The 23,745-nt window shown below is 45.6% G+C and overlaps 1 protein-coding gene across 4 annotated transcripts in view; it reads right to left on the bottom strand.

Annotated features, from left to right (window-relative positions):
- Positions 1 to 23,745, bottom strand: part of LOC128704334 (IDLSRF-like peptide) — a 159,247-nt gene that overhangs the window by 68,761 nt on the left and 66,741 nt on the right. For 2 of the 4 annotated variants that reach the window (XM_070103182.1, XM_070103183.1), the window contains one exon: positions 5,263 to 5,313. The exons of the other annotated variants lie outside the window; for them this stretch is intronic. In XM_070103182.1, the coding sequence (XP_069959283.1) occupies positions 5,263 to 5,313 (51 nt within the window). The remainder of the gene's footprint in view (positions 1 to 5,262; positions 5,314 to 23,745) is intronic. 4 annotated transcript variants of the gene reach the window in all.

Genomic DNA, 23,745 nt, shown 5'->3' with positions numbered 1-23,745 from the left:
TGAAGACAGCCAGGGGTCTTGAAGACAACCGGTTTCTTAAAGACAACCAGGAGTCTTGAAGACAGCTAGGGTCTTGAAGACAACCGGTTTCTTAAAGGCAACCAGGAATCTTGAAGACAGCCAGGGTCTTGAAGACAACCTGTTTCTTAAAGGCAACCAGGAATCTTGAAGACAGCCAGGGGTCTTGAAGACAACCAGGTGTCTTGAAGACAACCAGGGGTCTTGAAGACAACCAGGGGTCTTGAAGACAACCAGGGGTCTTGAAGACAACCAGGGGTCTTGAAGACAACCAGGGGTCTTGAAGACAACCAGGTGTCTTGAAGACAACCAGGGGTCTTGAAGACAACCAGGTGTCTTGAAGACAACCAGGTGTCTTGAAGACAACCAGGGGTCTTGAAGACAACCAGGTGTCTTGAAGACAACCAGGGGTCTTGAAGACAACCAGGGGTCTTGAAGACAACCAGGGGTCTTGAAGACAACCAGGTGTCTTGAAGACAACCAGGTGTCTTGAAGACAACCAGGGGTCTTGAAGACAACCAGGGGTCTTGAAGACAACCAGGGGTCTTGAAGACAACCAGGTGTCTTGAAGACAACCAGGTGTCTTGAAGACAACCAGGGGTCTTGAAGACAACCAGGGGTCTTGAAGACAGCCAGGGGTCTTGAAGACAGCCAGGAGTCTTGAAGACAACCAGGGGTCTTGAAGACAACCAGGGGTCTTGAAGACAGCCAGGGGTCTTGAAGACAACCAGGGGTCTTGAAGACAACCAGGGGTCTCGAAGACAACCAGGGGTCTTGAAGACAACCAGGTGTCTTGAAGACAACCAGGTGTCTTGAAGACAACCAGGGGTCTTGAAGACAGCCAGGGGTCTTGAAGACAGCCAGGGGTCTTGAAGACAGCCAGGAGTCTTGAAGACAACCAGGGGTCTTGAAGACAACCAGGGGTCTTGAAGACAGCCAGGGGTCTTGAAGACAGTCGGGTGTCTTGAAGACAACCAGGTGTCTTGAAGACAACCAGGGGTCTTGAAGACAGCCAGGAGTCTTGAAGACAACCAGGGGTCTTGAAGACAACCAGGGGTCTTGAAGACAGCCAGGGGTCTTGAAGACAGCCAGGTGTCTTGAAGACAACCAGGTGTCTTGAAGACAACCAGGGGTCTTGAAGACAGCCAGGGGTCTTGAAGACAACCAGGTGTCTTGAAGACAACCAGGGGTCTTGAAGACAGCCAGGGGTCTTGAAGACAACCAGGGGTCTTGAAGACAGCCAGGTGTCTTGAAGACAGCCAGGTGTCTTGAAGACAGCCAGGTGTCTTGAAGACAACCAGGTGTCTTGAAGACAGCCAGGAGTCTTGAAGACAGCCAGGAGTCTTGAAGACAGCCAGGTGTCTTGAAGACAGCCAGGTGTCTTGAAGACAGCCAGGTGTCTTGAAGACAGCCAGGTGTCTTGAAGACAGCCAGGAGTCTTGAAGACAGCCAGGAGTCTTAAAGACAGCCAGGGGTCTATTGGTAATCCAGCCAGGGGTCTATTGGCCTGGTGGCTAAAGCTCCCGCTTCACACACGGAGGGCCCGGGTTCGATTCCCGGCGGGTGGAAACATTTCGACACGTTTCCTTACACCTGTTGTCCTGTTCGCCTAGCAGCAAATAGGTACCTGGGTGTTAGTCGACTGGTGCGGGTCGCATCCTGGGGGACAAGATTAAGGACCCCAATGGAAATAAGTTAGACAGTCCTCGATGACGCACTGACTTTCTTGGGTTATCCTGAGTGGCTAACCCTCCGGGGTTAAAAATCCGAACGAAATCTTATCTTATCTTATGTATGCTAGGAGGCAGTTGAACAGTCTTGGGCCCCAGACACTTATTGTGTTGTCTCTCAGTGCACTCGTGGCGCCCCTGCTTTTCATTGAGGGAATGTTACATCTCTTGCCGAGTCTTCTGCTTTCATAGGGAGTGATTTTCGTGTGCAAGTTTAGCACTAATCCCTCTAGGATTTTCCAAGTGTATATTATCATGTATCTCTCTCGCCTGTGTACTGGGATTACAAATCAAGGGCCTTCGACCGTTCCCAGTAATTTAGGTGCTTTATCGTACTTAAGTGTGCTGTGAAAGTTATTTGTAAACTCTTCAGGTCAGCAATTTCGCCTGTCTTGAAGGGGGCAGTTAGTGAACAGCAGTATTCCAGCCAAGAGAGAACAAGCAATTTGAAGAGAATCATCATGGGCTTAATGTCCCTAGTTTTGAAGGTTCTCATTATACATCCTATCATTTTTCTAGCAGACGTGGTAGATACATTGTTGTGGTCTTTGAAGATGAGATCCTCTGACATTATCACTCCCAGGTCCTTCACATTACTTTCTCACTCTATTATAAACTTAGAATTTGTTGTAAACCATGATACAGTTTTAAGTTCCTCAAGTTTTCCATGACTCAGTAGTTAAAATTTCTCTTCATTGAACTTCATATTGTTTTGAGTGGCCCATTTGAGGATTTGTTTGATGTCCGCTTGGAGTCTCGCAGTGTCTTCGATAGAGGTCACTGCCATGGTGATCCGGGTGTCATCCACAAAGGAAGACACAGAGCTATGGCTTATATCTCTGTCTATGTCAGATATAAGGATGAGGAATAGAATGGCAGGGAGTACTGGTACCTGGTAAAGATAGTGAGGTATACTACAAGGTAATAACTGTACCTGGTGCCTGGTAAAGATAGTGAGGCATACTACAAGGTAATAACTGTACCTGGTGCCTGGTAAAGATAGTGAGGCATACTACAAAGTATACTACAAGGTAATAACTGTACCTGGTGCCTGGTAAAGATAGTGAGGCATACTACAAGGTAATAACTGTACCTGGTGCCTGGTAAAGATAGTGAGGCATACTACAAAGTATACTACAAGGTAATAACTGTACCTGGTGCCTGGTAAAGATAGTGAGGCATACTACAAGGTAATAACTGTACCTGGTGCCTGGTAAAGATAGTGAGGCATACTACAAAGTATACTACAAGGTAATAACTGTACCTGGTGCCTGGTAAAAATAATGAGGTATAATACAAGGTAATAACTGTACCTGATGCCTGGTAAAGACAGTGAAGTATACCACAAGGTATACTACAAGGTAATAACTGTGCCTGGTGCCTGGTAAAGATAGTGAGGTATACTACAAGGTAATAACTGTACCTGGTGCCTGGTAAAGGTAGTGAGGTACAGTTGACCCTCAACTAATGGCAGCATTAAGTAACGGCAATTTTGTCTAACGGCGCTTTTTGCCATAGAAAAAATGCCTTAACCAACAGGGAAAAACTTAACTAACAACGTTTGTCTGGAACGTGTTGATGTGCCCAGAGCGCGGCCTGAGCGGGCCCAACCACTCCAAGAGTCAGTGTGCCATTGTTTACAAGCTCGGTTTCCACGTGTGCCTCCCATATATTTTGGATAATTCCACTATTTATAGTGCTTGTAACCACTAAATAAGCCACCATAGGTCCCAAGAAAGCTACTAGTGCCAAACCTGTGTTTAAAAGGGTGAGAATTATGATGGAAATGAAGTCCTTCTGGAAGGAGATTCTCCTTCCAAGCAAGAGACAATTCTGAATTTCCCTGTTGCTGGCATATCACTCATCAACAACTCCACAATAAAGGTAAGTGGCATTTAATTATTGTTTATTTTGCATGTCCCATTCCTTTCCGTATAAAGAGATATATATTTCATGTAATTTTTTTTTCGGACTTTGGGGTGTCAGGAACGGATTAATTCTATTTCCATTATTTCTTATGGGGAAAATTCACTCGATCAACGGCAATTTCGACCAACGGCAAGCTCTCTGGAACGGATTAATGCCGTTGGTTGAGGGTCCACTGTATACTACAAGGTATACTACAAGGTAATAACTGTACCTGGTGCCTGGTAAAAATAGTGAGGTATACTACAAGGTAATAACTGTACCTGGTGCCTGGTAAAAATAGTGAGGTATACTACAAGGTAATAACTGTACCTGGTGCCTGGTAAAAATAGTGAGGTATACTACAAGGTATACTACAAGGTAATAACTGTACCTGGTTCCTGGTAAAAATAGTGAGGTATACTACAAGGTATACTACAAGGTAATAACTGTACCTGGTGCCTGGTAATAACTGTACCTGGTGCCTGGTACAGATAGTGAGGTATACCACAAGGTATACTACAAGGTAATAACTGTACCTGGTGCCTGGTAAAAATAGTGAGGTATACCACAAGGTATACTACAAGGTAATAACTATACCTGGTAAAAATAGTGAGGTATACCACAAGGTATACTACAAGGTAATAACTATACCTGGTGCCTGGTAAAGATAGTGAAGTATACTACAAGGTATACTACAAGGTAATAACTGTACCTGGTGCCTGGTAAAGATAGTGAAGTATACCACAAGGTATACTACAAGGTAATAATTGTACCTCGTGCCTGGTAAAGATAGTGAAGTATACCACAAGGTATACTACAAGGTAATAACTGTACCTCGTGCCTGGTAAAGATAGTGAGGTATACAACAAGGTATACTACAAGATAATAACTATACCTGGTGCCTGGTAAAGGTAGTGTGGTATACTACAAGGTATACTACAAGATAATAACTATACCTGGTGCCTGGTAAAGGGTAGTGAGGTATACTACAAGATAATAACTATACCTGGTGCCTGGTAAAGGGTAGTGAGGTATACTACAAGGTATACTACAAGATAATAACTATACCTGGTGCCTGGTAAAGGGTAGTGAGGTATACTACAAGGTATACTACAAGATAATAACTATACCTGGTGCCTGGTAAAGGTAGTGAGGTATACTACAAGGTATACTACAAGATAATAACTATACCTGGTGCCTGGTAAAGGTAGTGAGGTATACTACAAGGTATACTACAAGATAATAACTATACCTGGTGCCTGGTAAAGGTAGTGAGGTATACCACAAGGTATACTACAAGATAATAACTATACCTGGTGCCTGGTAAAGGTAGTGAGGTATACTACAAGGTATACTACAAGATAATAACTATACCTGGTGCCTGGTAAAGGTAGTGAGGTATACCACAAGGTATACTACAAGATAATAACTATACCTGGTGCCTGGTAAAGGTAGTGAGGTATACTACAAGGTATACTACAAGATAATAACTATACCTGGTGCCTGGTAAAGGTAGTGAGGTATACTACAAGGTATACTACAAGATAATAACTATGCCTGGTGCCTGGTAAAGGTAGTGAGGTATACTACAAGATAATAACTATACCTGGTGCCTGGTGACTGTAGTCATGGTGCTTGTAGCCGTACCCACCATAGGCTGGAGGAATACACTGGTGTCAGTATACATGTATGCTCATGTACACCCTGTGACGTACATGATACCCAGCCACGCCAGGGTAGCAGGGGCATCAAGCTACAACAGTGTACATGGCGGGGAGATGATGATGCTATAACACCGCTACATCATCATTATCATCATCGAGGGAGAGAGAGAGGCTGAATTTGTGATATTCGCGCCTAGGCCTATAATGAGGCTGCCTGGGTTGTAACTACCAGGACTATGATAGTCTTGAAGAGTGTCTGCCTGGGTTGTAACTACCAGGACTATGATAGTCTTGAAGAGTGTCTGCCTGGGTTGTAACTACCAGGACTATGATAGTCTTGAAGAGTGTCTGCCTGGGTTGTAACTACCAGGACTATGATAGTCTTGAAGAGTGTCTGCCTGGGTTGTAACTACCAGGACTATGATAGTCTTGAAGAGTGTCTGCCTGGGTTGTAACTACCAGGACTATGATAGTCTTGAAGAGTGTCTGCCTGGGTTGTAACTACCAGGACTATGATAGTCTTGAAGAGTGTCTGCCTGGGTTGTAACTACCAGGACTATGATAGTCTTGAAGAGTGTCTGCCTGGGTTGTAACTACCAGGACTATGATAGTCTTGAAGAGTGTCTGCCTGGGTTGTAACTACCAGGACTATGATAGTCTTGAAGAGTGTCTGCCTGGGTTGTAACTACCAGGACTATGATAGTCTTGAAGAGTGTCTGCCTGGGTTGTAACTACCAGGACTATGATAGTCTTGAAGAGTGTCTGCCTGGGTTGTAACTACCAGGACTATGATAGTCTTGAAGAGTGTCTGCCTGGGTTGTAACTACCAGGACTATGATAGTCTTGAAGAGTGTCTGCCTGGGTTGTAACTACCAGGACTATGATAGTCTTGAAGAGTGTCTGCCTGGGTTGTAACTACCAGGACTATGATAGTCTTGAAGAGTGTCTGCCTGGGTTGTAACTACCAGGACTATGATAGTCTTGAGGAGTGTCTGCCTGGGTTGTAACTACCAGGACTATGATAGTCTTGAGGAGTGTCTGCCTGGGTTGTAACTACCAGGACTATGATAGTCTTGAAGAGTGTCTGCCTGGGTTGTAACTACCAGGACTATGATAGTCTTGAAGAGTGTCTGCCTGGGTTGTAACTACCAGGACTATGATAGTCTTGAAGAGTGTCTCCCTGGGTTGTAACTACCAGGACTATGATAGTCTTGAGGAGTGTCTGCCTGGGTTCTTGAGGTAACTACCAGGACTATGATAGTCTTGAAGAGTGTCTGCCTGGGTTGTAACTACCAGGACTATGATAGTCTTGAAGAGTGTCTGCCTGGGTTGTAACTACCAGGACTATGATAGTCTTGAAGAGTGTCTGCCTGGGTTGTAACTACCAGGACTATGATAGTCTTGAAGAGTGTCTGCCTGGGTTGTAACTACCAGGACTATGATAGTCTTGAAGAGTGTCTGCCTGGGTTGTAACTACCAGGACTATGATAGTCTTGAAGAGTGTCTGCCTGGGTTGTAACTACCAGGACTATGATAGTCTTGAAGAGTGTCTGCCTGGGTTGTAACTACCAGGACTATGATAGTCTTGAAGAGTGTCTGCCTGGGTTGTAACTACCAGGACTATGATAGTCTTGAAGAGTGTCTGCCTGGGTTGTAACTACCAGGACTATGATAGTCTTGAAGAGTGTCTGCCTGGGTTGTAACTACCAGGACTATGATAGTCTTGAAGAGTGTCTGCCTGGGTTGTAACTACCAGGACTATGATAGTCTTGAAGAGTGTCTGCCTGGGTTGTAACTACCAGGACTATGATAGTCTTGAAGAGTGTCTGCCTGGGTTGTAACTACCAGGACTATGATAGTCTTGAAGAGTGTCTGCCTGGGTTGTAACTACCAGGACTATGATAGTCTTGAAGAGTGTCTGCCTGGGTTGTAACTACCAGGACTATGATAGTCTTGAAGAGTGTCTGCCTGGGTTGTAACTACCAGGACTATGATAGTCTTGAAGAGTGTCTGCCTGGGTTGTAACTACCAGGACTATGATAGTCTTGAAGAGTGTCTGCCTGGGTTGTAACTACCAGGACTATGATAGTCTTGAAGAGTGTCTGCCTGGGTTGTAACTACCAGGACTATGATAGTCTTGAAGAGTGTCTGCCTGGGTTGTAACTACCAGGACTATGATAGTCTTGAAGAGTGTCTGCCTGGGTTGTAACTACCAGGACTATGATAGTCTTGAAGAGTGTCTGCCTGGGTTGTAACTACCAGGACTATGATAGTCTTGAAGAGTGTCTGCCTGGGTTGTAACTACCAGGACTATGATAGTCTTGAAGAGTGTCTGCCTGGGTTGTAACTACCAGGACTATGATAGTCTTGAAGAGTGTCTGCCTGGGTTGTAACTACCAGGACTATGATAGTCTTGAAGAGTGTCTGCCTGGGTTGTAACTACCAGGACTATGATAGTCTTGAAGAGTGTCTGCCTGGGTTGTAACTACCAGGACTATGATAGTCTTGAAGAGTGTCTGCCTGGGTTGTAACTACCAGGACTATGATAGTCTTGAAGAGTGTCTGCCTGGGTTGTAACTACCAGGACTATGATAGTCTTGAAGAGTGTCTGCCTGGGTTGTAACTACCAGGACTATGATAGTCTTGAAGAGTGTCTGCCTGGGTTGTAACTACCAGGACTATGATAGTCTTGAAGAGTGTCTGCCTGGGTTGTAACTACCAGGACTATGATAGTCTTGAAGAGTGTCTGCCTGGGTTGTAACTACCAGGACTATGATAGTCTTGAAGAGTGTCTGCCTGGGTTGTAACTACCAGGACTATGATAGTCTTGAAGAGTGTCTGCCTGGGTTGTAACTACCAGGACTATGATAGTCTTGAAGAGTGTCTGCCTGGGTTGTAACTACCAGGACTATGATAGTCTTGAAGAGTGTCTGCCTGGGTTGTAACTACCAGGACTATGATAGTCTTGAAGAGTGTCTGCCTGGGTTGTAACTACCAGGACTATGATAGTCTTGAAGAGTGTCTGCCTGGGTTGTAACTACCAGGACTATGATAGTCTTGATGTCTGCCTGGGTTGTAACTACCAGTATGATAGTCTTGAAGAGTGTCTGCCTGGGTTGTAACTACCAGGACTATGATAGTCTTGAAGAGTGTCTGCCTGGGTTGTAACTACCAGGACTATGATAGTCTTGAAGAGTGTCTGCCTGGGTTGTAACTACCAGGACTATGATAGTCTTGAAGAGTGTCTGCCTGGGTTGTAACTACCAGGACTATGATAGTCTTGAAGAGTGTCTGCCTGGGTTGTAACTACCAGGACTATGATAGTCTTGAAGAGTGTCTGCCTGGGTTGTAACTACCAGGACTATGATAGTCTTGAAGAGTGTCTGCCTGGGTTGTAACTACCAGGACTATGATAGTCTTGAAGAGTGTCTGCCTGGGTTGTAACTACCAGGACTATGATAGTCTTGAAGAGTGTCTGCCTGGGTTGTAACTACCAGGACTATGATAGTCTTGAAGAGTGTCTGCCTGGGTTGTAACTACCAGGACTATGATAGTCTTGAAGAGTGTCTGCCTGGGTTGTAACTACCAGGACTATGATAGTCTTGAAGAGTGTCTGCCTGGGTTGTAACTACCAGGACTATGATAGTCTTGAAGAGTGTCTGCCTGGGTTGTAACTACCAGGACTATGATAGTCTTGAAGAGTGTCTGCCTGGGTTGTAACTACCAGGACTATGATAGTCTTGAAGAGTGTCTGCCTGGGTTGTAACTACCAGGACTATGATAGTCTTGAAGAGTGTCTGCCTGGGTTGTAACTACCAGGACTATGATAGTCTTGAAGAGTGTCTGCCTGGGTTGTAACTACCAGGACTATGATAGTCTTGAAGAGTGTCTGCCTGGGTTGTAACTACCAGGACTATGATAGTCTTGAAGAGTGTCTGCCTGGGTTGTAACTACCAGGACTATGATAGTCTTGAAGAGTGTCTGCCTGGGTTGTAACTACCAGGACTATGATAGTCTTGAAGAGTGTCTGCCTGGGTTGTAACTACCAGGACTATGATAGTCTTGAAGAGTGTCTGCCTGGGTTGTAACTACCAGGACTATGATAGTCTTGAAGAGTGTCTGCCTGGGTTGTAACTACCAGGACTATGATAGTCTTGAAGAGTGTCTGCCTGGGTTGTAACTACCAGGACTATGATAGTCTTGAAGAGTGTCTGCCTGGGTTGTAACTACCAGGACTATGATAGTCTTGAAGAGTGTCTGCCTGGGTTGTAACTACCAGGACTATGATAGTCTTGAAGAGTGTCTGCCTGGGTTGTAACTACCAGGACTATGATAGTCTTGAAGAGTGTCTGCCTGGGTTGTAACTACCAGGACTATGATAGTCTTGAAGAGTGTCTGCCTGGGTTGTAACTACCAGGACTATGATAGTCTTGAAGAGTGTCTGCCTGGGTTGTAACTACCAGGACTATGATAGTCTTGAAGAGTGTCTGCCTGGGTTGTAACTACCAGGACTATGATAGTCTTGAAGAGTGTCTGCCTGGGTTGTAACTACCAGGACTATGATAGTCTTGAAGAGTGTCTGCCTGGGTTGTAACTACCAGGACTATGATAGTCTTGAAGAGTGTCTGCCTGGGTTGTAACTACCAGGACTATGATAGTCTTGAAGAGTGTCTGCCTGGGTTGTAACTACCAGGACTATGATAGTCTTGAAGAGTGTCTGCCTGGGTTGTAACTACCAGGACTATGATAGTCTTGAAGAGTGTCTGCCTGGGTTGTAACTACCAGGACTATGATAGTCTTGAAGAGTGTCTGCCTGGGTTGTAACTACCAGGACTATGATAGTCTTGAAGAGTGTCTGCCTGGGTTGTAACTACCAGGACTATGATAGTCTTGAAGAGTGTCTGCCTGGGTTGTAACTACCAGGACTATGATAGTCTTGAAGAGTGTCTGCCTGGGTTGTAACTACCAGGACTATGATAGTCTTGAAGAGTGTCTGCCTGGGTTGTAACTACCAGGACTATGATAGTCTTGAAGAGTGTCTGCCTGGGTTGTAACTACCAGGACTATGATAGTCTTGAAGAGTGTCTGCCTGGGTTGTAACTACCAGGACTATGATAGTCTTGAAGAGTGTCTGCCTGGGTTGTAACTACCAGGACTATGATAGTCTTGAAGAGTGTCTGCCTGGGTTGTAACTACCAGGACTATGATAGTCTTGAAGAGTGTCTGCCTGGGTTGTAACTACCAGGACTATGATAGTCTTGAAGAGTGTCTGCCTGGGTTGTAACTACCAGGACTATGATAGTCTTGAAGAGTGTCTGCCTGGGTTGTAACTACCAGGACTATGATAGTCTTGAAGAGTGTCTGCCTGGGTTGTAACTACCAGGACTATGATAGTCTTGAAGAGTGTCTGCCTGGGTTGTAACTACCAGGACTATGATAGTCTTGAAGAGTGTCTGCCTGGGTTGTAACTACCAGGACTATGATAGTCTTGAAGAGTGTCTGCCTGGGTTGTAACTACCAGGACTATGATAGTCTTGAAGAGTGTCTGCCTGGGTTGTAACTACCAGGACTATGATAGTCTTGAAGAGTGTCTGCCTGGGTTGTAACTACCAGGACTATGATAGTCTTGAAGAGTGTCTGCCTGGGTTGTAACTACCAGGACTATGATAGTCTTGAAGAGTGTCTGCCTGGGTTGTAACTACCAGGACTATGATAGTCTTGCTGCCTGGGTTGTAACTACCAGGACTATGATAGTCTTGAAGAGTGTCTGCCTGGGTTGTAACTACCAGGACTATGATAGTCTTGAAGAGTGTCTGCCTGGGTTGTAACTACCAGGACTATGATAGTCTTGAAGAGTGTCTGCCTGGGTTGTAACTACCAGGACTATGATAGTCTTGAAGAGTGTCTGCCTGGGTTGTAACTACCAGGACTATGATAGTCTTGAAGAGTGTCTGCCTGGGTTGTAACTACCAGGACTATGATAGTCTTGAAGAGTGTCTGCCTGGGTTGTAACTACCAGGACTATGATAGTCTTGAAGAGTGTCTGCCTGGGTTGTAACTACCAGGACTATGATAGTCTTGAAGAGTGTCTGCCTGGGTTGTAACTACCAGGACTATGATAGTCTTGAAGAGTGTCTGCCTGGGTTGTAACTACCAGGACTATGATAGTCTTGAAGAGTGTCTGCCTGGGTTGTAACTACCAGGACTATGATAGTCTTGAAGAGTGTCTGCCTGGGTTGTAACTACCAGGACTATGATAGTCTTGAAGAGTGTCTGCCTGGGTTGTAACTACCAGGACTATGATAGTCTTGAAGAGTGTCTGCCTGGGTTGTAACTACCAGGACTATGATAGTCTTGAAGAGTGTCTGCCTGGGTTGTAACTACCAGGACTATGATAGTCTTGAAGAGTGTCTGCCTGGGTTGTAACTACCAGGACTATGATAGTCTTGAAGAGTGTCTGCCTGGGTTGTAACTACCAGGACTATGATAGTCTTGAAGAGTGTCTGCCTGGGTTGTAACTACCAGGACTATGATAGTCTTGAAGAGTGTCTGCCTGGGTTGTAACTACCAGGACTATGATAGTCTTGAAGAGTGTCTGCCTGGGTTGTAACTACCAGGACTATGATAGTCTTGAAGAGTGTCTGCCTGGGTTGTAACTACCAGGACTATGATAGTCTTGAAGAGTGTCTGCCTGGGTTGTAACTACCAGGACTATGATAGTCTTGAAGAGTGTCTGCCTGGGTTGTAACTACCAGGACTATGATAGTCTTGAAGAGTGTCTGCCTGGGTTGTAACTACCAGGACTATGATAGTCTTGAAGAGTGTCTGCCTGGGTTGTAACTACCAGGACTATGATAGTCTTGAAGAGTGTCTGCCTGGGTTGTAACTACCAGGACTATGATAGTCTTGAAGAGTGTCTGCCTGGGTTGTAACTACCAGGACTATGATAGTCTTGAAGAGTGTCTGCCTGGGTTGTAACTACCAGGACTATGATAGTCTTGAAGAGTGTCTGCCTGGGTTGTAACTACCAGGACTATGATAGTCTTGAAGAGTGTCTGCCTGGGTTGTAACTACCAGGACTATGATAGTCTTGAAGAGTGTCTGCCTGGGTTGTAACTACCAGGACTATGATAGTCTTGAAGAGTGTCTGCCTGGGTTGTAACTACCAGGACTATGATAGTCTTGAAGAGTGTCTGCCTGGGTTGTAACTACCAGGACTATGATAGTCTTGAAGAGTGTCTGCCTGGGTTGTAACTACCAGGACTATGATAGTCTTGAAGAGTGTCTGCCTGGGTTGTAACTACCAGGACTATGATAGTCTTGAAGAGTGTCTGCCTGGGTTGTAACTACCAGGACTATGATAGTCTTGAAGAGTGTCTGCCTGGGTTGTAACTACCAGGACTATGATAGTCTTGAAGAGTGTCTGCCTGGGTTGTAACTACCAGGACTATGATAGTCTTGAAGAGTGTCTGCCTGGGTTGTAACTACCAGGACTATGATAGTCTTGAAGAGTGTCTGCCTGGGTTGTAACTACCAGGACTATGATAGTCTTGAAGAGTGTCTGCCTGGGTTGTAACTACCAGGACTATGATAGTCTTGAAGAGTGTCTGCCTGGGTTGTAACTACCAGGACTATGATAGTCTTGAAGAGTGTCTGCCTGGGTTGTAACTACCAGGACTATGATAGTCTTGAAGAGTGTCTGCCTGGGTTGTAACTACCAGGACTATGATAGTCTTGAAGAGTGTCTGCCTGGGTTGTAACTACCAGGACTATGATAGTCTTGAAGAGTGTCTGCCTGGGTTGTAACTACCAGGACTATGATAGTCTTGAAGAGTGTCTGCCTGGGTTGTAACTACCAGGACTATGATAGTCTTGAAGAGTGTCTGCCTGGGTTGTAACTACCAGGACTATGATAGTCTTGAAGAGTGTCTGCCTGGGTTGTAACTACCAGGACTATGATAGTCTTGAAGAGTGTCTGCCTGGGTTGTAACTACCAGGACTATGATAGTCTTGAAGAGTGTCTGCCTGGGTTGTAACTACCAGGACTATGATAGTCTTGAAGAGTGTCTGCCTGGGTTGTAACTACCAGGACTATGATAGTCTTGAAGAGTGTCTGCCTGGGTTGTAACTACCAGGACTATGATAGTCTTGAAGAGTGTCTGCCTGGGTTGTAACTACCAGGACTATGATAGTCTTGAAGAGTGTCTGCCTGGGTTGTAACTACCAGGACTATGATAGTCTTGAAGAGTGTCTGCCTGGGTTGTAACTACCAGGACTATGATAGTCTTGAAGAGTGTCTGCCTGGGTTGTAACTACCAGGACTATGATAGTCTTGAAGAGTGTCTGCCTGGGTTGTAACTACCAGGACTATGATAGTCTTGAAGAGTGTCTGCCTGGGTTGTAACTACCAGGACTATGATAGTCTTGAAGAGTGTCTGCCTGGGTTGTAACTACCAGGACTATGATAGTCTTGAAGAGTGTCTGCCTGGGTTGTAACTACCAGGACTATGATAGTCTTGAAGAGTGTCTGCCTGGGTTGTAACTACCAGGACTATGATAGTCTTGAAGAGTGTCTGCCTGGGTTGTAACTACCAGGACTATGATAGTCTTGAAGAGTGTCTGCCTGGGTTGTAACTACCAGGACTATGATAGTCTTGAAGAGTGTCTGCCTGGGTTGTAACTACCAGGACTATGATAGTCTTGAAGAGTGTCTGCCTGGGTTGTAACTACCAGGACTATGATAGTCTTGAAGAGTGTCTGCCTGGGTTGTAACTACCAGGACTATGATAGTCTTGAAGAGTGTCTGCCTGGGTTGTAACTACCAGGACTATGATAGTCTTGAAGAGTGTCTGCCTGGGTTGTAACTACCAGGACTATGATAGTCTTGAAGAGTGTCTGCCTGGGTTGTAACTACCAGGACTATGATAGTCTTGAAGAGTGTCTGCCTGGGTTGTAACTACCAGGACTATGATAGTCTTGAAGAGTGTCTGCCTGGGTTGTAACTACCAGGACTATGATAGTCTTGAAGAGTGTCTGCCTGGGTTGTAACTACCAGGACTATGATAGTCTTGAAGAGTGTCTGCCTGGGTTGTAACTACCAGGACTATGATAGTCTTGAAGAGTGTCTGCCTGGGTTGTAACTACCAGGACTATGATAGTCTTGAAGAGTGTCTGCCTGGGTTGTAACTACCAGGACTATGATAGTCTTGAAGAGTGTCTGCCTGGGTTGTAACTACCAGGACTATGATAGTCTTGAAGAGTGTCTGCCTGGGTTGTAACTACCAGGACTATGATAGTCTTGAAGAGTGTCTGCCTGGGTTGTAACTACCAGGACTATGATAGTCTTGAAGAGTGTCTGCCTGGGTTGTAACTACCAGGACTATGATAGTCTTGAAGAGTGTCTGCCTGGGTTGTAACTACCAGGACTATGATAGTCTTGAAGAGTGTCTGCCTGGGTTGTAACTACCAGGACTATGATAGTCTTGAAGAGTGTCTGCCTGGGTTGTAACTACCAGGACTATGATAGTCTTGAAGAGTGTCTGCCTGGGTTGTAACTACCAGGACTATGATAGTCTTGAAGAGTGTCTGCCTGGGTTGTAACTACCAGGACTATGATAGTCTTGAAGAGTGTCTGCCTGGGTTGTAACTACCAGGACTATGATAGTCTTGAAGAGTGTCTGCCTGGGTTGTAACTACCAGGACTATGATAGTCTTGAAGAGTGTCTGCCTGGGTTGTAACTACCAGGACTATGATAGTCTTGAAGAGTGTCTGCCTGGGTTGTAACTACCAGGACTATGATAGTCTTGAAGAGTGTCCTACTACCTCTCCCCCTCCTGCGTAATAATAATAATAATGATCATCATCATAATAATAATGGTAATGATAATAATAGTATCAGTAGCAATAGTGGTATTAATAATGATAATAATAATAGTAATAATAACAATGATAATAATAATAATAGCAGTAGTAAAATTAGTAGAAATAATATTAATGACAATAACAATAATAATTATCATAATAGTAGTAGTATAAATTGTAATAATAATAATGATAATAATAATGATAATAGCAGAGGTACTAGTAGTAGCAATGATAATAATAATAATAATAATGATAGTATTAACAACAACAATAACAGTGATAGTAATAATAATAATATTAATAATAATAATAATAATAATAATAATAATAATAATAATAATAATAATAATAATAATAATAATAATAATAATAATAATAATAATAATAATTAATAATAATAATAATAATAATAATAATAATAATAATAATAATAATAATAATAATTATTAATAATAATAATAATAATAATAATAATAATAATAATAATAATAATAATAATAATAATAATAATAATAATAATAATAATAATAATAATAATAATAATAATAATAATAATTAATAATAATAATAATAATAATAATAATAATAATAATAATAATAATAATAATAATAATAATAATAATAATAATAATAATAACAAGGGTGAAGGTAGTGCTGAGGTGGGGTTGTTGAGGTGGTGCTGAGGTGGGGTTGTTGAGGTGGTGCTGAGGTGGGGTTGTTGAGGTGGGGTTGTTGAGGTGGTGCTGAGGTGGGGTTGTTGAGGTGGTGCTGAGGTGGGGTTGTTGAGGTGGTGCTGAGGGGGGGTTGTTGAGGTGGTGCTGAGGTGGGGTTGTTGAGGTGGTGCTGAGGTGGGGTTGTTGAGGTGGTGCTGAGGTGGGGTTGTTGAGGTGGTGCTGAGGTGGGGTTGTTGAGGTGGTGCTGAGGTGGGGTTGTTGAGGTGGTGCTGAGGTGGGGTTGTTGAGGTGGTGCTGAGGTGGGGTTGTTGAGGTGGTGCTGAGGGGGGGTTGTTGAGGTGGTGCTGAGGTGGGGTTGTTGAGAAGGTGCTGAGGAGGGGTTGTTGAGGTGGTGCTGAGGATGGGTTGTTGAGGTGGTGCTGAGGAAGGGTTATTGAGGTGGTGCTGAGGAGGGGTTGTTGAGGTGGTGCTGAGGAGGGGTTGTTGAGGTGGTGCTGAGGAGGGGTTGTTGAGGTGGTGCTGAGGAGGGGTTGTTGAGGTGGTGCTGAGGAGGGGTTGTTGAGGTGGTGCTGAGGAGGGGTTGTTGAGGTGGTGCTGAGGAGGGGTTGTTGAGGTGGTGCTGAGGAGGGGTTGTTGAGGTGGTGCTGAGGAGGGGTTGTTGAGGTGGTGCTGAGGAGGGGTTGTTGAGGAGGGGTTGTTGAGGTGGTGCTGAGGAGGGGTTGTTGAGGTGGTGCTGAGGTGGGGTTGTTGAGGTGGTGCTGAGGTGGGGTTGTTGAGAAGGTGCTGAGGAGGGGTTGTTGAGGTGGTGCTGAGGATGGGTTGTTGAGGTGGTGCTGAGGAAGGGTTATTGAGGTGGTGCTGAGGAGGGGTTGTTGAGGTGGTGCTGAGGAGGGGTTGTTGAGGTGGTGCTGAGGAGGGGTTGTTGAGGTGGTGCTGAGGAGGGGTTGTTGAGGTGGTGCTGAAGAGGGGTTGTTGAGGTGGTGCTGAGGTGGGGTTGTTGAGGTGGTGCTGAGGAGGGGTTGTTGAGGTAGTGCTGAGGTGGGGTTGTTGAGGTGGTGCTGAGGTGGGGTTGTTGAGGTGGTGCTGAGGTGGGGTTGTTGAGGTGGTGCTGAGGTGGGGTTGTTGAGGTGGTGCTGAGGTGGGGTTGTTGAGGTGGTGCTGAGGTGGGGTTGTTGAGGTGGTGCTGAGGTGGGGTTGTTGAGGTGGTGCTGAGGTGGGGTTGTTGAGGTGGTGCTGAGGTGGGGTTGTTGAGGTGGTGCTGAGGTGGGGTTGTTGAGGTGGTGCTGAGGTGGGGTTGTTGAGGAGGTCTGGACATTGTTTTTCCTGTGGGAGTAGCGACAACCCTTTACCCCCTCCCCTCCCCCACCTTTACCCCTTCCCCAACCCCTCCCCTGCCCCTTCCCCCCTCCATTCCACCATTTCCCTCCCCCTCTCCCCATCCCCTCTCTTAAATCCTCTGAAGGTGTGAGGAAAATACCCCACGAAAGCGCTGACTATACTCAGTGTCAGGGGAGACCTCACTTTGAGGTCCTTCTCACTAGATAATCCACTATATATATATATATATATATATATATATATATATATACTGAGTAATGTGAACTTCTCGGTAAATATACAGACATACACACCTGCCTGTGTATATATATACACATATATATCTGTGATAGATGGTCAGGAATGAGTGTATGTAGTGTGTAGTGTTGTGTACGTCAGCCTGGTAGTGTGTACGTCAGCCTGGTAGTGTGTAGTGTTGTGTACGTCAGCCTGGTAGTGTGTACGTCAGCCTGGTAGTGTGTAGTGTTGTGTACGTCAGCCTGGTAGTGTGTACGTCAGCCTGGTAGTGTGTACGTCAGCCTGGTAGTGTGTACGTCAGCCTGGTAGTGTGCACGTCAGCCTGGTAGTGTGCACGTCAGTCTGGTAGTGTGCACGTCAGCCTGGTAGTGTGCACGTCAGTCTGGTAGTGTGTACGTCAGCCTGGTAGTGTGCACGTCAGTCTGGTAGTGTGTACGTCAGTCTGGTAGTGTGCACGTCAGCCTGGTAGTGTGCACGTCAGCCTGGTAGTGTGCACGTCAGCCTGGTAGTGTGCACGTCAGTCTGGTAGTGTGCACGTCAGCCTGGTAGTGTGCACGTCAGTCTGGTAGTGTGCACGTCAGTCTGGTAGTGTGTACGTCAGCCTGGTAGTGTGTACGTCAGCCTGGTAGTGTGCACGTCAGCCTGGTAGTGTGTACGTCAGCCTGGTAGTGTGCACGTCAGCCTGGTAGTGTGCACGTCAGCCTGGTAGTGTGTACGTCAGCCTGGTAGTGTGTACGTCAGCCTGGTAGTGTGCACGTCAGCCTGGTAGTGTGCACGTCAGCCTGGTAGTGTGTACGTCAGCCTGGTAGTGTGCACGTCAGCCTGGTAGTGTGCACGTCAGCCTGGTAGTGTGTACGTCAGCCTGGCGGAGGCTGTAGTGTCACCACCTTCCTGCATCACCAGCCTAAATGAACCTACATCCTGGCAATTGTCGTCCCTCTGTACGTTAGTCCGTTGTGCCTTGTACACGCCTACTGTGCTTGCTGGGGTTGAACCTCAGCTCCTGGTCTCCTGGTTCGCAAACTCAGGATACTGGTGGTATATCTGTTAGTTACAGATATACCGCCAGTATATTAGTGTTATTTTATTTCTCTCTACGTCCTATCTTTACTCTTACTTTGTCTATATTGTACATGCTTCATACATGTCTCCAGTTTATCATCGTTCTTTCTCTTCCTTCCTTCCTTCACTGCTGTCAGACTTCCTTCCGTAAGTCTGCTTTCACGGATGAAATCATAAATCTGTGTGTGTGTGTGTGTGTGTGTGTGTGTGTGTGTGTGTGTGTGTGTGTGTGTGTGTGTGTGTGTGTGTGTGTGTGTGTGTGTGTGTGTGTGTGTACACACACTGAGTGCAGCAGAAACACGCTGTTGTGTACACTTCTGACGTGAAATGAGGTGTGGTAGGAAGTTAGTCCTACTTGGGATGGTAGGAAGTTAGTCCTACTTGGGATGGTAGGAAGTCAGTCCTACTTGGGATGGTAGGAAGTTAGTCCTACTTGGGATGGTAGGAAGTTAGTCCTACTTGGGATGGTAGGAAGTCAGTCCTACTTGGGATGGTAGGAAGTTAGTCCTACTTGGGATGGTAGGAAGTTAGTCCTACTTGGGATGGTAGGAAGTCAGTCCTACTTGGGATGGTAGGAAGTTAGTCCTACTTGGGATGGTAGGAAGTTAGTCCTACTTGGGATGGTAGGAAGTCAGTCCTACTTGGGATGGTAGGAAGTTAGTCCTACTTGGGATGGTAGGAAGTTAGTCCTACTTGGGATGGTAGGAAGTTAGTCCTACTTGGGATGGTAGGAAGTTAGTCCTACTTGGGATGGTAGGAAGTTAGTCCTACTTGGGATGGTAGGAAGTTAGTCCTACTTGGGATGGTAGGAAGTTAGTCCTACTTGGGATGGTAGGAAGTTAGTCCTACTTGGGATGGTAGGAAGTTAGTCCTACTTGGGATGGTAGGAAGTCAGTCCTACTTGGGATGGTAGAAAGTCAGTCCTACTTGGGATGGTAGGAAGTTAGTCCTACTTGGGATGGTAGGAAGTCAGTCCTACTTGGGGTGGTAGGAAGTTAGTCCTACTTGGGGTGGTAGGAAGTCAGTCCTACTTGTGGTGGTAGGAAGTTAGTCCTACTTGGGGTGGTAGGAAGTCAGTCCTACTTGGGATGGTAGGAAGTCAGTCCTACTTGGGGTGGTAGGAAGTTAGTCCTACTTGGGGTGGTAGGAAGTCAGTCCTACTTGGGATATTAGGAAGTCAGTCCTACTTGGGGTGGTAGGAAGTTAGTCCTACTTGGGGTGGTAGGAAGTCAGTCCTACTTGGGATGGTAGGAAGTCAGTCCTACTTGGGGTGGTAGGAAGTTAGTCCTACTTGGGGTGGTAGGAAGTCAGTCCTACTTGGGATATTAGGAAGTCAGTCCTACTTGGGGTGGTAGGAAGTTAGTCCTACTTGGGGTGGTAGGAAGTCAGTCCTACTTGTGGTGGTAGGAAGTTAGTCCTACTTGGGGTGGTAGGAAGTCAGTCCTACTTGGGATGGTAGGAAGTCAGTCCTACTTGGGGTGGTAGGAAGTTAGTCCTACTTGGGGTGGTAGGAAGTCAGTCCTACTTGGGATATTAGGAAGTCAGTCCTACTTGGGGTGGTAGGAAGTTAGTCCTACTTGGGGTGGTAGGAAGTCAGTCCTACTTGGGATGGTAGGAAGTCAGTCCTACTTGGGGTGGTAGGAAGTTAGTCCTACTTGGGGTGGTAGGAAGTCAGTCCTACTTGGGATATTAGGAAGTCAGTCCTACTTGGGGTGGTAGGAAGTTAGTCCTACTTGGGGTGGTAGGAAGTCAGTCCTACTTGTGGTGGTAGGAAGTTAGTCCTACTTGGGGTGGTAGGAAGTCAGTCCTACTTGGGATGGTAGGAAGTCAGTCCTACTTGGGGTGGTAGGAAGTTAGTCCTACTTGGGGTGGTAGGAAGTCAGTCCTACTTGGGATATTAGGAAGTCAGTCCTACTTGGGGTGGTAGGAAGTTAGTCCTACTTGGGGTGGTAGGAAGTCAGTCCTACTTGGGATGGTAGGAAGTCAGTCCTACTTGGGATGGTAGGAAGTTAGTCCTACTTGGGGTGGTAGGAAGTCAGTCCTACTTGGTGTGGTAGGAAGTCACTCCTACTTGGGGTGGTAGGAAATCAGTCCTTTCTTCTTGGGTGGATGTGAATTGGACCTTACTAGGTTAGGCCAGTATCTTGGGCCAGTAAGTGACTTGGACCTGCCTCGCATGGGCCAGTAGGCTTGCTGAAGACAGTAGTGGTAGTGGTAGTGGTGGTGGTGGTAGTGGTGGTAGTGGTGGTAGTGTTGGCAGTGGTGGTGGTAGTTAGTAAATATGGAAATATTAGATAATTAAGTAGAGAAGGTAAGTCTGGGTGAAGTGTCATCAGTGTCGGATGTTAACTCTGACAGTAAGAACATAAGAACGAAGGAACACTGCAGCAGGCCTACTGGCCCATGCGAGGTAGGTCCAAGTCTCCTACCGGCTTAAGCCAATGCACCCAACCTAGTTTCATACCATGGAACAATGCTCTTCTCCAGACTGAGGGACTGACCACCTCAAAACTTTAAGGGTGATGGACTGATTACATCGTCTTCAAGTATCTTCTGCTTCTATCAACTTTTCTGTACTCGACTGAAGAAGCCTACTGTGTAGGCGAAACGTTTCGAAATAAAGATACCTAACTGTTGCATATGTGTCTTACCTAACAACTAGTCAGGTCAGGTCACATTGACTTAAGGGAGGAACACGGCAACCGACCTGGTAGCACAAGCTAATCAGGTCCAACTCACACCCACTCATGTATTTATCCAACCTATTTTTAAAGCTACACAACGTTCTGGCCTCTATAACTGTAGAAATAAATGGTATAAAATACCGACACAATGAAATATAAACACATATGCAGTATAATGTGATCCTTTATTGACTACGTTTCGCCCACACAGTGGGCTTTTTCAAGTCACAAACAGATCTTATAAACCTTGGTAATAAATACCGACAAGTTGGTTTAGAAAGACACGTAAGCAAACACTATAACATATTTATTAGAAAACGTTTCGGTCCTAGGACCTTGACCACTTCTCAAGGGTCCCAGTGGTCAAGGTCCCAGGACCGAAACGTTTTCTAATAAATATGTTATAGTGTTTGCTTACGTGTCTTTCTAAACCAACAAACAGATCTACCTGGGGTGGAAGGGACGCGAGTATTTATAGTCAGGTTCAGAATGCTGAGGTCAGGTGGAGAATGCTGCATCTGATGATGTGAAAGTTAAGACACATGTGCAACATCTGGATATCTTTATTGTAGTAGACGTTTCGCCATCCAGTGGCTTTATCAATACAGATTCTAGGACATAATAGGAAGACAGTAGAACTATATACAAAAGATGAGGTAATCAGTCCCTCGGCCTTGGAGTTAGTGTTCACAGCTTCACCATGAAGCTGTGAACACTAACTCCAAGGCCGAGGGACTGATTACCTCATACTCCTCCTCTTCTTACGCCTTCCTCTTTCTATTGGACTGATGAAGCCACTGTGTGGCGAAACGTTTCCTGAATAAAGATTCTCATATGCTGCATAAGTGTCTCAATCTAGGACTATGTATCTCTTCTCGGCAGTGTCTTCTCTGGGTGTGTTGAAGATGTTTATGCCCGCCGTCTGCAGTCTCTGATGAAGTGACGAGGATAGTGGAGTTTAGAAAATACTTGTTCAATCATCGTGCATTCTTCCTCAAGAAACTCATTGCTGCAGATTCTGAGTGCACGCAGGAAGAAGCCTATAATTACAAGCTACCCAAGATTTTAGACTCTATAACCCCACTCGGTACATCATCAGATGCAGCATTCTGAACCTGACTATAAATACTCGCGTACCTTCCACCCCAGGTAGATCTGTTTGTGACTTGAAAAAGCCCACTGTGTGGGCGAAACGTAGTCAATAAAGGATCACATTATACTGCATATGTGTTCATATTCTCTATAACTGTACTTGGGAGTTTGTTCCACTCATCCACAACTCTATTACCAAACCAGTACTTTCCTATATCCTTCCTGAATCTGAATTTTTTCAACTTAAAACCATTGCTACGAGTCCTGTCTAGGCTAGATATTTTCAGCACACTATTTACATCCCCTTTATTTATTCCTGTCTTCCATTTATACACCTCAATCATATCCCCCCTAATTCTACGTCTTTCTAGAGAGTGCAGATTCAGGGCCCTTAGTCTATCCTCATAGGGAAGGTTTCTGATACATGGGATCAACTTTGTCATCCTCCTTTGTACATTTTCCAGAGCATTTATATCCACTCTGTAATACGGTGACCAAAACTGTGCAGCATAATCTAAATGAGGCCTAACCAAGGATATATAGAGTTGAAGAACAACCTGAGGACTCCTATTATTTATGCTTCTTGATATGTGAAGTCAGTACTGTTTGTATATTTACCCGCTAGTTCTGAAGACTAAGTAACGGAGAGTGAGAGGAAGAGAGAAAGAAAGAAAGAGAGAGAGAGAGAGAGAGAGAGAGAGAGAGAGAGAGAGAGAGAGAGAGAGAGAGAGAGAGAGAGAGAGAGAGAGAGAGAGAGAGAGAGAGAGAGAGAGAGAGAGAGAGAGAGAGAATGATGTTGAACTCTATTTCCTGGACCAGCCAGGCGAGTAACGTGTTTCAACTCTGTCATATTGACCTCTAAGCCCACGAGAACTTGGGGTTAAGTTCACAAGGATCGAACTCGAGCAGCCACGATGTTGAGGCTTCCAACAGCCTCCCAGGGAAGGGATTAAAGGGGCAGTAGGATTACATCAACTGGGTGAGGGGTTAAGGGGACAGTCAGGTGAATTATAATTAAGTATGACTATTAAGTTCAAGGTCCAGGGGAGGGGTGAAGGATGGAGGGAAGGAGGGAGGGAGGGAGGGAGGGAGGGAGGGAGGGAGGGAGGGAAGGAGGGAGGGAGGGTAATGTCTTCTGACATACTAAATTAGCCTTAATTAGGTGACGCTACTGAATAACGTAGCACTGAGAAGTGTTATGTAGGGTGAGGGAAGGTGTGACAGATGTCTCCATCAGTGGACCAGAATGAACCAGGGTGGTCCACTGGATCACCCTGGTCCACTCTGGTCCACTGGTCCATCCTGGTCCACTGGTCCACCCTGGTCTACTGTGGTCCACTGGTCCACCCTGATCCACTCTGGCCCATTGATTCACCCTGGTCCACTGATCCACTCTGGTTCACTGGTCCACCCTGGTCCACTGGTGCACCCTAGTCCACTCTGGTTCACTAATCCTCCCTGATCCACTCTGGT

The sequence above is a fragment of the Cherax quadricarinatus genome, chromosome 84 (assembly GCF_038502225.1).
Source record: "Cherax quadricarinatus isolate ZL_2023a chromosome 84, ASM3850222v1, whole genome shotgun sequence".
Lineage (NCBI taxonomy): Eukaryota > Metazoa > Arthropoda > Malacostraca > Decapoda > Parastacidae > Cherax > Cherax quadricarinatus.
The sequence above is the reverse complement of the archived record's forward strand: the minus strand, read 5'-3'. Positions and strand labels throughout refer to the sequence as shown.